We start from the raw sequence: 13,454 nt of genomic DNA on the forward strand, positions 1-13,454 counted from the left end.
AGGCACCCCAGACAGGACACTTTCTATCTCAGATATCTTGACAATTCATCTCCATCCTTAATTCTGCTTTTATGCAAAACAAACAAATACATTTTAATGAATGCTAAGAACAAGGCATGAAAGTAGAATAGTAAGTGTCTAACTTGAGCCACTGTTATCAGAAGAGATTGTAGATGTACACACATACAGGCATAAAATATTGTTAATATACACTGTATCTATTAAGAGATAAAAATAATCAATTTTAGATGATAATCTGTTTTAGAATAAGTCTCCTTACCTCACAAGTATTGTAGTCCTCTGAATCTAAGAGGCTGCAAAGCTTTGGTAAAAGTTCAGGCCAATTCTGTAATTCTCCTTTTGAAGCAATGGTTGTTATCAGAATACCTAAATGAAAAAGAGGAATGAAGGAAATGAGATCTAATTTTCTCAGGTTTCATACTTATGTCTTCTCTTTTTTCCTCTTCTAGAAGAACAAAGGAATTAAGAAATGGCAAGCATAAAAAGAGGAAGTATATTTAATTACAAATAGTATTTGAAAGGCTTTGAAATGCAAAGGATGGTTGTGCCTTCCTTTCACCACAAAGGGCTCAAGATGTGAGAGCAATTCCAATTAAGGAGATAATCATGCCCAAACACTAAAACAGGTTTGGCTGTAAATTTACTAAACACAGTATGCACTTAAGACACCTCTTATTATGTTATAAAAGCATGAACACAGGAAGTGCATCAGATCGGTTGTCAATCAATAAACTTAAAATCTAGTAGTGAAGTTGTGAACACACAACTTAAGTATGTTTACACAAAAATTATGGAAACATGCTAAGACTGAAATACTTAGTTAAGAGCTTGCACACTATGGCAGGTCATCCCCTGATCAGCTGTAGAAGTTGGCTGATTCAGATCCAGCAAACAAATGGGACAGCCCAATGAGTCACTAATTCCATTTCCAGCACACACAGAAACTCAGAAAAAACTGAATTAGGAGAGAGGAACACAGAAAGCCCCCTAGGTACTGACTTCATACAAGACAAAATGAAATGGGTAGCATCATTTATCATTGTCACAGACATTTACCTCTAGTAAGCACTAACACTAAAGAATGTGGTATTACTGCAACAATCATCCAAGTGAGAAGTTTTCCGTTTCTAAGTACTTTAATTCAACTAATCACTATGTACCATCTTCCTTTGAGTAAAATGTTAAAATTCTTACTCAATAGACAAGAACGTAGGTCAACATTACAGAGCAAAAGATATTCTGGTAATTACATATGGTAACTGAAGAGATTTTGCATCATGATTACATTGATGCAATAAGGCTGGAAAAACAGAAGGCAACAGGCAAATAAGAATCACAAGAGGTAAAAAACAATTATACAGCTCACAGTACTCATTTATATCCAGCTTTTTCATGACTGCAGCTAAGAGAAAAGATTCCTGTAAGTCTGCACAGGGACCTCTGGCTCCACCCAGCCCAACCCCTGACCATGCAGGAACATCCAGAGCAGGGTGCCCATGCCCATGACCTCCATGGAGGTCTAAGATCTCCAAGGAGGAGACTCCACAGCCTCTCTGGGAGACCTGAGTCACTGCTCTGTCACTAGCGCAGTAAAGAAGTTTCTAGTGTTCAGGAGAAACTGCCTGTGTTCCAGTTTGTAACCACTGCCCCTTGTCCTAACACTGGGCATCGCTCTTCATCCTCTTCGCATTCTCAGCTATTTATATACATTGATGATATTCCTCCTGAGTCTCCTCTTCTTCAGGGTGATCAGTCTTTCCTCCAGCCCCTTCATCATCTTGGCCTTCTGTTGGACTGTACTCAGTATGACCAGGTCTGCGTTGTTCTAAGGGGTAGAGAACTGCACACAGCACTCCATGCGCTGAACAGAGGGGGGGGATCATCTCCCTCAACTCAAAGCAATGCTTTGACTAATGCAGCCCAAGATGCTATTTGCTTTCTTTTCTGCAAGGTCAACTTGATTATTCATGTATTTAAACTGAACTTCACAAAAAGAACAAAATACATCAATGTTCTTGAACTCAGAGAAAGTACTTACATTGCAAAACTATCTCCCTACATTAGAACTGGCACAGATTAGTAAGTAGAATTAACATGGGTTCAGAAGCAAACATACAAATGAAATTCCTGAAATTCCCCCGGACCAACAGGAGAGGAAAGTCACACATCAAGTCTTAAATGGGTTGGTGGTTTTGGAAAAGGTCCTAGAAGTGCTTTCAGATGGCAAGCAAATGGGAAACTATAAGCATTTTTCATGAAGGCTTATTTCAGGCAGCAGCAGGGTAACTTAAGAGGAAACACTTTGGGACATGCAGGAAAGAAGCAACTTGCGGCTGCTGCTCCATACAACAGGGGCAGACATAGTTCAGATCATATGTGTAGTTGTGAGCTTTCTGTATGGGTCTGCAGAGAAGACATTCATGTTGTGTCAGTTTGGTTTTGTTTTTCCTTATTTAAATTATGAAAAGAAACTAGTGGGGACAAACTAAAAAACAGGCTATCAAGTACTTGCAGAGGCAAAGACTATATAACATTTGAAGTTTTGCAAAAGGTTTTAAGAACAATGAGGAAACAGGCATAAGAATTAAGTTTTAGATAATTATGCTCATATTAGAAAAAATCCACATGGACTTCTGATGCATTTCATCTTCTTCCCAGTGTGAAAGTTCTCCTGCCTCCTGCTTTATTTGGCCAACAGGGAACAGAGGACACCAGACATTAGCCTTAGTCATTCCTCTACGACCCTCAGTCACAGAAACGTGGACATCAGATGAATAACCAAATTAAATAAATGCTCAGCTTAGCAGTTTCTGACTTCTGATGTATTTGAGCAAGAGCTGACAGCTAAAGGAACCTTTCCTTCTTACCAACAACCTAAGAAGCAAGGTTAGAAATCTGAAAGTAAAAATCTTCACAAATGTGCTCTTTGATGTATAACAAAATTCATATCAGTATTACAGAATCTTTTGCTATGTCATTCGACAAATGTGAAACCTAACAAACAGCTATTTGGCTAGGAGAGCACCAAGCACGTGAGAAACTCCAGAGGAATGTCAGAAATGTTAAAAACGTAAGTATAATTGTCATCTCTTTCCTTGCTTTTTCAATTATAGGCAACCCTATATATATATATATATATGCATAACCCTATATATATATATGCATATACATATATATATATATATGTATGTATGCATAGCATCAACACTAAAATAATAAAAAAAAAAGATCACAAAGAAAAAGCAGCTAAGCTCTATACTTTTATGAAAGCAACAGGGAAAAGCTGGGTTGCTTCTCTTTTGCTTTATTTTGGGTACTTTGCCTCTGTAGCTCTTAAAATTTTATTTCTAAAATCCTTCATCTAAAAAGCTGATTTAATGGCAAAATCACACCCCTGAAGATACTCATTTGCTTTCATTTCCATTCTGCAGTGAAGCTTCTTCAGTCCTGCCACTAATCTTATCAATCTATTTTGCCTATTAACTTTTAAGCAGGGCCTGCCCAAACTAGAGTCCCTGTGAAGATTTAAGAACTGCCATAAGCATCTCCTAAACAGATGCATTCATTTCCTAGCAAGTTTGTGAGTCCTCAACACGTGTAGCACGCATTTTAAAATTTGAATCCACATTGGCATGAGGGTTTTTAAAACCTGTGTCACATTGCACACAGAAGTTTCACACTCATTTAGAGCTTAAGAACAGGGAAATGGTAAACAGTGAAATTGATCAGCTTGCCTCCATCTTGGCCATAAGGTGTTAGCTTTTGTCTGGATAGCACCAGATGTCGGTGACCACAAAAGGAGTGAAGGCCACATCACTTCTTGTCTGATGTTATTTCAATGCTGCTGTATTTGCTTGTCTTCCTCTCAGAATTCCAGAGATCCTACTTATGGGTGATTCATTAAATTAACTGTGCCTGAACAGCAAAAACCTGTATGCAGCTCTGACTAGAAAATGCCAACAAGCAATGCGGGTAGGTAGTAAAACATTTACAAGTAGGTGATATCAAGATGCTGGTGCGTACTGGACAGAAGTCAGGAGGATCCAACATTTATTTCATATGGGAATGTGCACAGCAGGCAGTAAATAGGAACCCTTATGTAAGCATACAGTTCAACAGTTGATACACATCTTCTGAGTTCATACATGCCTGAATACTCCCTGCAAGGATCACTTAAATCAAGACACTAATTAAACTATTAACCCACAAACAATTCTCATTAGAAGAAATCAAAGAAGAATTGCTTGAAAACAAATAACCTCACAGAAAAAAAGCCCCAAACCCAAAAACAAACAAGAAACCAACAGTAACCACCAAATCTCCAAACAACCCCGAGACAGCAATCCAAAGGGTGCTAGAATATTTTCCTTGGTCAGTTCCACTGTACTTCACTAATAATTCCTCTGAACTGACAAATAGGACTCCTACAATCAAAAAGTACAAAAATACGTGCAGACTTCTTCCTACAACTACTCAAAAAATTAGACACTATTAAATATATAGTAACTTCAAAAGTTATGAGACAGAAAAATGCCTATCTCTTAGGGTTTTTTTTTCTATAATCCAAAGTAAATAATCCAGATGTCCAAAGAAGCAATCCTACAGAGAAGGAAAAGCAAAGAAAGAATTCTAAAGGAATTCTGGTAGATTATTTTACATGCTGAGCCAACAGAAGTCAGCTGACATGAGCTGATTTTTTTAATCCGGTACACTCCTCTGTTTCTTCCTTTTGTAACCAAGTATGCCATTAATGCTCATTCTACCTTTTTTTCCTACTTTTTGGAGTGGACACAGAAAATTACTGCAATGATTTCAGTAATTAGTGGAAATCATACTCTGAATGAACAGGCAGAAAAGCAACTCTACCTAGAAATAAGTAACAATAATGCAGACTTGCACTTTTTACATAAGAAGTGCACTGCCAGGAATTAAAAAATTCATGTAGCAAAAAAAAAAAAAAAAAAAAGGAAAAAATCCAAACAAACCTAAGCACACTCTTTTAGCTGATATTATGATCTGTTTAATTTATCTACTGTTTTCTGACAGAAGGTGTTTAAAAGCAAAAGTTCGTTATCTGAATGCATGTCATACACAGTACAGTAATTTTAACAACTCCCTTGACAGTGTGTGCATGTATGTGCATATGTGGACTAGGGAGAGGGAGAAGGAAAGCAGCTAACAGAAATGTTTCGTTGATGCAAGTGAAATGCTGAAGTAATACTGCAGTCAAACTCTTACCCTGTTCATCTTTTCAGGTACAAAAACTGGCAACAAGTTGAGTTTTAAACAAGTAGAGTTTTAGTAGACAAGAAAAGTTAGTTATATTCCTATAGACATGAACTGAAACAGGAAGCAAAAATGACTTTCATATTCTGAAAATGAACATCAGCATCAGAACATTGTGAAACCGCAATGCTCTGATAGCATAGCTCTTTAGTTCACTACTTAGGCTCCAACTTGGACCTTCTGCATATTGAAAACGTTACTGACATCAGCAAGGGCAAACTTACCTACGGTAGCTCTAATTAAGGGAGAGGAATCACCAATGTTGTTCAGACATTCACTTTTGATGAAGTCAGTTACCCCATTTGGAAAGTTGTGAAAATGTGCTTTTACATTATTCTTCAAGATGAGACCACTCAAGGAACGCGTTGGTTCATCTGCAACAGAAAGTAAATTACATTCGAACTTTGATTAGTTCATAGGATAAGGCAGGTTTGCACAGAAATGCAACAAGAATAAAACTTACAGTGAGATATTGATCTTTATTTCCCTACATCTCCCACCAACTATACTCACCAATTCATATAACAAAGCTTTTTAGGTTCAGAATTCAGTATTTCTGTTTATTCAAAATTGAAATATCAGTATTGCCTTGTCAACATATTCAAGTTTTCTACAGATATAGGCAAGGAATACATCTTAATTGGCAAGGTATAGGAGACTCATACAAGAAACTGGTAAACTGCAGATATTCAAACATTTTAATTATACTGACAGGCTTGTTGTAATACTGTTACTGTAAAAGTTGATGGCAACCCAGCTTTCACCAAAATAATGCCAACACATCACGTACGCACTGTGCAGTAAGTTCTCTGAACTCTAACCTAGGCAAGAAATAAGGATGTTCAAATTCCCTTTGCATCAAGAATTACAGCTTGCACAAGATCTATTTCAAACTTTAAAAACTATTAATATCCAAATAGAAGTAATGCTAAGCAAAATAAGAGATGCATCTTTCAAAAATAAGATATTTCAATACTGAAGTTATTGCATCACAAATACTAGGACTCACAGTACACTCACAATGTCTGACTGCCAGTTGGCAAAGTAATCTATTGTGATCTGGGATAGATAAAATAAAAACAGTACTCAGAAATGAAGGTTTTGTTCAGAAATTGAAGTTCATTTTAACCAGCTGATTTTATCTGAGCTCCAAAACCAGAAAGCCATCATGTACTCTTTAATCTAGTTTTTACATTCATATTTTCTTAAAGAAGCACTGTTTTTTATGTTCCATAACTACAAACATAGTGATTTACAAACACAGCTTTTACAAGAAGTTGAACAGCTTTGTAAACCAGTAAGCAACATTCTACATGCATACTTGAAACAATTCTGTAACTTCATCCACAGTACGTTTTTTAAATACCTACCAAACTCTAAACAGTGCAAAAATAAACACTGTTTCACTGTATTTCAAGGGCCAACAGATTTTCTGGAAGACTGGGAAAAAACATGGTTAAGAGGGGCTATTATGTTAAACAAAACTGCTAGAGACTGGATAAGCAGACACACTTAACAATCACAGAACTAGGTTACCAGTTGTGGCAAACAGTAGTAACAAGTATTACTGCCACAAATCAAACTGAATAATTTCATTCTTTTGTTGAAAGTTTTGGAGTTAACATCACTAAGGTTCTGGTGGAGAATGATGAAATGAAAGAAGTTCTCACTTGAACGCTTGATCAGTCTCAGGTTTGACTCACTCAACTAGAAGGAAAATCTCTACATCTACTATTATGTCAACTTAGTATGTCAAACTCTGATTGCTTTACATAACTAATCCATTGATAACACATCTGCAAAAAATCCAATCCTCCAAAAGTGATTAAAAGGTCTAACTAGAATATAGTGCATTGATATTTTCTCTCTTGTAGTGGCTAAACTTCTCCATTAAGGAAAAAAAAATAATTCTTCAGAATGTGTGGCTATAGTCTCAAGAGAAAAAAGGCAATCACTTCAGTTTAACCAAGTAAAGATACAGATACAAAAACAAAAGAATTCCCCACATGAGGAGTATTAAGAGCAGTCAGTTATTTTTGGTAAAAATCAAGGCCACGTTAAGCCAGACCTTTGACACCATTTTTTATTTATGGACTATACCAATGGAATGCAACAGTACAAAGCATCTTACATCCATTCCTTTAGCAAAGGAAAGAGTAAGACTACTTTTCATAACAAGTACTTATCTGACCAATCTGCAACAAGGATCTCAGTGGATTCATACTCAAAGTTATACATTTCTGTCAAATGACAGAGAATTCAAGAAGCAACAAAAGGGAAGAAGATTAAAAACAAAAAGCCAAACCAATCACCACCTTGCTGAAGTAGTGAGCAGAGATCATGAATATAGGTTAAAGAGACTGCCAATCAGACTCAAACTATGTGAGTTAAAGAAGAAGCACAGAATGTGATACTCAGGCATTTCTAAAACCACACCACAGTCAGAATCCGAGTTTGAGAATCTGAGTATGACATGACTGCAGAAAGATAATTACGGAATCCAGAGTGTTCAACAGCTTAACAGCTACATTGTCAGAAAACAGTAATATAGGTCTAGATGGAGTTTTTTTCTGTAACACCAATATTACAGGCAGATGGCCTAAGAGCTGAATAAGACACTCTTTAGTCTTCTGAGATTCTGTGATAAATTCTGTCAGCCATATGTTTCAGCCATCAAAAAAGATCACAGTCTTGCCTCCTTCTATCTTAGTCAACCTTAAAGTATAGAATTGACAAGAACATATAGTACAAGAAGAAAGGAATGTACAAGAAAAAAAGGAAAGTGAAGCAGACTTCTGGCATTTGATAGCATCTTTGGTGCCAAATAAATTAATCAGTCGAAGAATCCCCCTCTCATCACGCCTCGCTTTACAATAAAACTGTATCATTCAAACATCATGCGATTCCCAGTAGATTTTTAGCTTTGTTGAAAGGCCTTAGCACTAGTTCAAGGTTTTAATGCCTCATAGAATTGACACATACCCAAGACACAGATATCAGTTACTTTTAAGACTACAACTGTGTTTTTAAGAACTACAGTGCATTCTCAAACTACCCTACCTCCTCTGATCACACCCTGTCTGACCTAAGTACATATGTGAAAGCAGTGAGGATTTTGTAGTACACTTGAAAGTCCAAGCAAGCTAATAAAAAGGCAACAACACAGAAAACATACAAAGTGCTTCACAACATAACCCTTACTCCCTTCAGTAAAATATTTACAGTAGGCATGGGTGCCACAATGTTAGGTTAGAATCCTATCTGAGTGGATAAGATGTCATGCAGGTAGGTATTAATGGCTGTTTATTTCACTTCACAGAGTAAGAGCTGAAAAATGGTGTCTCCTATTCATGAGGGTAGGTGCCAGGAAACACCATGACCTCTTTGGATTCTGTCAGAAGGCAGACTTGCTGTTAAACATAACAGTGATGTCAGAACAGTTTCAGTGTGTTAGCCTGTAGTGATGAAACAAGTGCAATTGACTAGCCCACCACCCTCATGAAACCAAATTTAGCCTTATAAAAGAGGAATCACTTCTCTTGGTCCACATGCAAGAGTTATGTGCAAATACAAATCTCTTTCCTTTAGCACTAAGTAGGATTGAAAGCTAGGAAAAATTGCCACCAATAGCAGTATCCACAGTATTATTTCTGGTTACAGAGCTGAGTATCTTTCCTAAAATTAATCTGAAAAGACATATAAAAATGCATCCTAACCCCACAGATACAGAACACTAATAAAAATTGACTTCAATAGCTAGCTAAGAATAACTCCTGCTTTTGAAAAGCACTTTAAAACTTCCTCCTCCTCTTTTCAAATGACAATTTTTGCTCTCCAGAACCACAAAAGACTTTACTCTGCTGTGCCTTCTAATTTCAGAAGATACTGGGGAGCAACAACAAGACCGAGCTCTTAAGTGCCAAAAATGGCTGAAGATTGCACTCAGCTCACCATTGGCAGCTTAGCCCTGCAGTACCTGAATAAGTGACTCCTCCCTCGTGATATTACCTGATTCATCAGAAGCAGCATAGACTGACCATTCAAGCTAGTACAGATATTTATTACAGTATCTCCAAGGAAGAAGCATTCATGTAGCTTCAAGTGATCAGAATGGATGTTCCCTTAATCAGAATATCTGCTACTGCACAGGTAGCACAGTAATACTGATTGGCAAGCCTTAAGTTTTTTTTTAAGCATTCCAGAGCAAGCTCAGCATGAGCCAGCAGCGTGTCCTGGCAGCCACGGGGCAAACCACACTGGGGGTGCATCAACTATAGTGTAGCCAGTCAGTCAGAAGATGTGATTCTCTCACTGCATTTAGCATTGTTACAGTCTCACCTTGAGTTCTGTGTGCAGTTCTGGGCTCCACAACAGAAAAAGGATGTTAAGGTACTGGAAAGCCCCCAGAGAAGGGAACATGGGTTGTAACAGGACAGGAAGGCACATCCCACGAGGAGAGGCTGAATACACTCGTGTTGCCCAGCCTGGAGACGAGGATGCTGAGAGGACCTCAGTGCTCCCTGCAGCTCCCTGAGCAGGGGAAGGAGCATTGGTGCCAGGCTCTGCTGCTGGGAACTGATGGCAGAAAGGGAATGGCACAGAGCTGCCGGGGGGGGGGGTCAGGCTGGGCACCTGGAAACACATCTGAGTTGTGATGGTGCAGGCTTCCTAGCATGATGCCCCATGCCTGTCAGTGCATGTTGGAACTGATGATCTTTGTAGTTCCCTTCCAACTGTTCTATTCTAAATGGTAGTCACCCAAATTTTCCCTTATTTTCCTTCCTTCCCAGTGAAAGGAGACTGATGAAGTCTGAGGTAGAAACTGAAAACAGATTGAAGATGGATTTCAAATGACTTGAAAAACAAAAATCAGCAGTCACATACCAAAGCTTCCTAGCTAGTCTTATTTTCACTACTATCCTAAGAAGCAGAGGATTGGTCCTTTGCTCATAGAAAGAGCTCTTGTGAAGTAAATACAAGGAAAAATAAATATTTCTAAAAATATTAACAACAAAAAAAGAAATTGTATGGAGGAGTATTTAATTAAAAGCATGTAACTACTCTCTAGTTTCATATTTCAGGAACACCTCCACTAGCGCCAAAATTATATCTTGCCATTTACCAGAATGCAACCCAATATACCTAACTGAAGAAACAACTTTTTATTAAGCTGTATCTACAGGATGTCAGCAGCAGTAGGGAAAACTTCCAATGCACAGCACCCTATACAGCACCAGTGGTGGCGGGAGTCATTTATTTTGTACTCCCCAATACTCACTGAGTAGTCTGAACAGTATTCTGAATTACTCAAATTGATGACAAGGCGTCATTGCACTTATCCAATTAATCCTCGTATTCCAACAGCTATTAGCCTGATGGATTGTCTCATTTTGAAGTTTGATTTAAAATACAATATTCACCTTCAACATATTCAGAGCGAAGAAACTTCCATTCATCTAACCAAGTCATTTCTTCAGAGAGATTCATTACTTTAACTCTGAATTCATTCATTCCCAAATAGGTAGCTCCCACCACAACGCTTATCATTTCCTTCCCCAGCACACTAAGGTACTTCTCTGTCATTCCTGTTTGTGCAGAAACCAGAGGATGATACTCTATTAAAGTATGGGTGTACAAACTTTTGGTTTGTCTGGATTGCACAGAATAAAGAGGGATTGCCTTGGGCTGCATATAAAATACATAATATAGTTAATGTGTATGTAACAAAACTGCTTTTAAATTTTTTTTTAAACATAAAAGAGAGCAACAGAAACATAAAACTTGCTTTTGTGAAACTAATGCATTGGTATCTGCTTCAGTGGCTCAATTCTCAGTGAGTTCTCAAGGGTTAGGAATTGTCAGAGATTTTTGATCTAATCTCACTCTTCCTATACTTCATACTTGAACAACAGCTGTTCACAAATGTACATATTATCAAAAACTGATGACATGAATAAGGTGTATTTGTGAAGTAAAGGATATTTCTCTCTGGTAAGATAGATCCCGTAGAAGTACAGCAAAGAGACATGATCATATTGTTCCCTGAGTTGAATGTTTGATTGCAACACTATTTTTTTCTGTGCCAAGGTGTGTACACCACAGATGCTGCAGTCACTCTTACTCTTCTAAGAATTTTGTTTAAAAATTGCCACACACCATATCACATGTTATTAGTAGATGATACTCTATTAATCTGAAGAAGTATTATTAATCAGAAATTTTATTAATCAGGTTTTGTTTTGCAATTTTATATTTGCTATTTCCTTGACAACTTATAAAGCCAGGTTTACAAGAGAATGTTTTGAAATTGCATCTAATTTTGAAATTTATATCAATTCTAATGTTCTGAAAAACAGGCTTTTTTTCTTGCACTTTACTCATATCTGTGTTCTAGATTTTGTCATGAAACCTTTAACTTACTATATTACTTCCATGCAGAAACGAAAAGAAGAGGAGAGGAGAGGGGAGGGGCCATGATATTCACAGTTCAAAGTTAGAAATTCTGAGAAAAAGTGAGTAAATGAAGGTATATTGTGTATAATTAATTCATAATTAAGCATGTCTGCTTAATAGCAAAAAACATGCGTCTTCACAAGCACAAACACATGCAGGTAGGTTGAAGTGGTTTTCAATGTTTTACTTGCCAAGCAGCACAAGCATATGTAATGTGCAATAAATACATGGTGAGCTTCGATTTGACTGCGTGTGTGCGGCAGGCGTGAGAGGTGGAGTTAGCACTGTAATGTGCCTTCCTTCTCGCCTACGCAGTCAACGTTTCAGCTGTGCACAACTGACCCATTAAAAAGGTTGCTAAAAATCACATCATAGTCTTAAAAGTGTGATCTTCTGGGACTGCATTACCAGTAGCCCAAGGCCACATGTGCCCAGTGGGTTGAACATGCCTGCTAGAGATCACAAAGAGCAACAACAGCTTGCATTTGCTACTACAGTTTGGGACACTGTAGCAAATCATACTATTATTGCACTGAATTTCCGTTTCTTATTCATGAATCTTCTGCTCTTAGTAAAATTCTATCACTGACTGAATTGCAGGATAAGGAGGTGATACATAGAATGGCATTAAAAAAAAAAGCTGAAGGGATAAAATAGAAAAGCTGAAAGAGTTCTTTAAACATTTGGTGGTTTTGCAAGACCGTAGAGATGTATGAACTTTTGCACTGATTGATTTCTGTCCATCATTTGTTAAAACACAAAAATTGGAATTACCAACCAATAAATTATTTTTTTATTAAGAGTTCAACATCCTTTCCACATTATCCACAGCTCAGTTTTATTTACAATAAATAAAGTCTTCAAAAGCATAGCTGTTGCTACTGAAGCAATAAATATGCAACACTCAGTGTCAACAGAACACTTTCAGCTTTGTTTTGGTGCCTGTATGATGTTCTTATACACAGGCAGTCATGTCAAAATTCTTTTCCGTCATTCATATAAGCCAACTAAGCAGTGATTAATTTCAGACTAGCCACTACATTTCAAGTTTTTCATATATTCAGATATATGAATATCTGAATACGCTGAATGCCTTGAAACATCTTCAGCCTTGTTTCTGACATATCATTTTAAGCTTGAAGTATTACATTTAAGATTACTTAACATTCCAAAGGGAAAGGGGGGGGGGCAAAGGTGGAAAAAAAGTTTTTTTTTTTCTGCTGGAAAGTTCATGAAGGTGTCTGTATACCTGTCACTCCAAAGAAAACATTCACCTTGTGCCTCTCGTACTACACTGCTCTAGAACTATTTTTTGTTTTGTCTTAGTTAAGAGACAGACAATTTGTTAATAATGGATCAGAAATCCTCAAGAACAGTGACATCAGGGATTATTTTTATCACATTTTGTATTTGTACATATTAAATCCATACCAGTAGTTGATACAAACAGAATAAAGCCCTTTTAGAAATAAGCTCTCAACAGCTTTGAGAGTGAAATCAGCACAGTGAGCAGTTTTCCTCAGTAAGTTTTATCCTAACAGTTACATTTGCCAACACAAGAAGAATAACAGGGCAAAATAAGAGCCATGCTCCTCGTCACTGTATCACCACCTGTGAATGGATAAACACTACTTTCATCTCAGTCATTTAGTTCTTTTTAAAAAACATGCATTTTTATTCTTGGAAATAGAAGA

At 37.2% G+C, this 13,454-nt stretch overlaps 1 protein-coding gene across 4 annotated transcripts in view; it reads right to left on the minus strand.

The window, feature by feature from the left end:
- The window catches only part of TNPO1 (transportin 1), an 80,820-nt gene that overhangs the window by 37,560 nt on the left and 29,806 nt on the right, over positions 1–13,454 (minus strand). For all 4 annotated transcript variants that reach the window (XM_424806.7, XM_040655695.2, XM_046905515.1 and 1 more), the window contains 2 exons: positions 5,532–5,681; positions 281–387 (listed from right to left, as the gene is read on the minus strand). In XM_424806.7, coding sequence (XP_424806.3) covers positions 281–387; positions 5,532–5,681 — 257 coding nt within the window. The remainder of the gene's footprint in view (positions 1–280; positions 388–5,531; positions 5,682–13,454) is intronic.

This window comes from Gallus gallus, chromosome Z (genome assembly GCF_016699485.2).
Source record: "Gallus gallus isolate bGalGal1 chromosome Z, bGalGal1.mat.broiler.GRCg7b, whole genome shotgun sequence".
In the NCBI taxonomy this organism is placed as follows: Eukaryota; Metazoa; Chordata; class Aves; order Galliformes; family Phasianidae; genus Gallus; species Gallus gallus.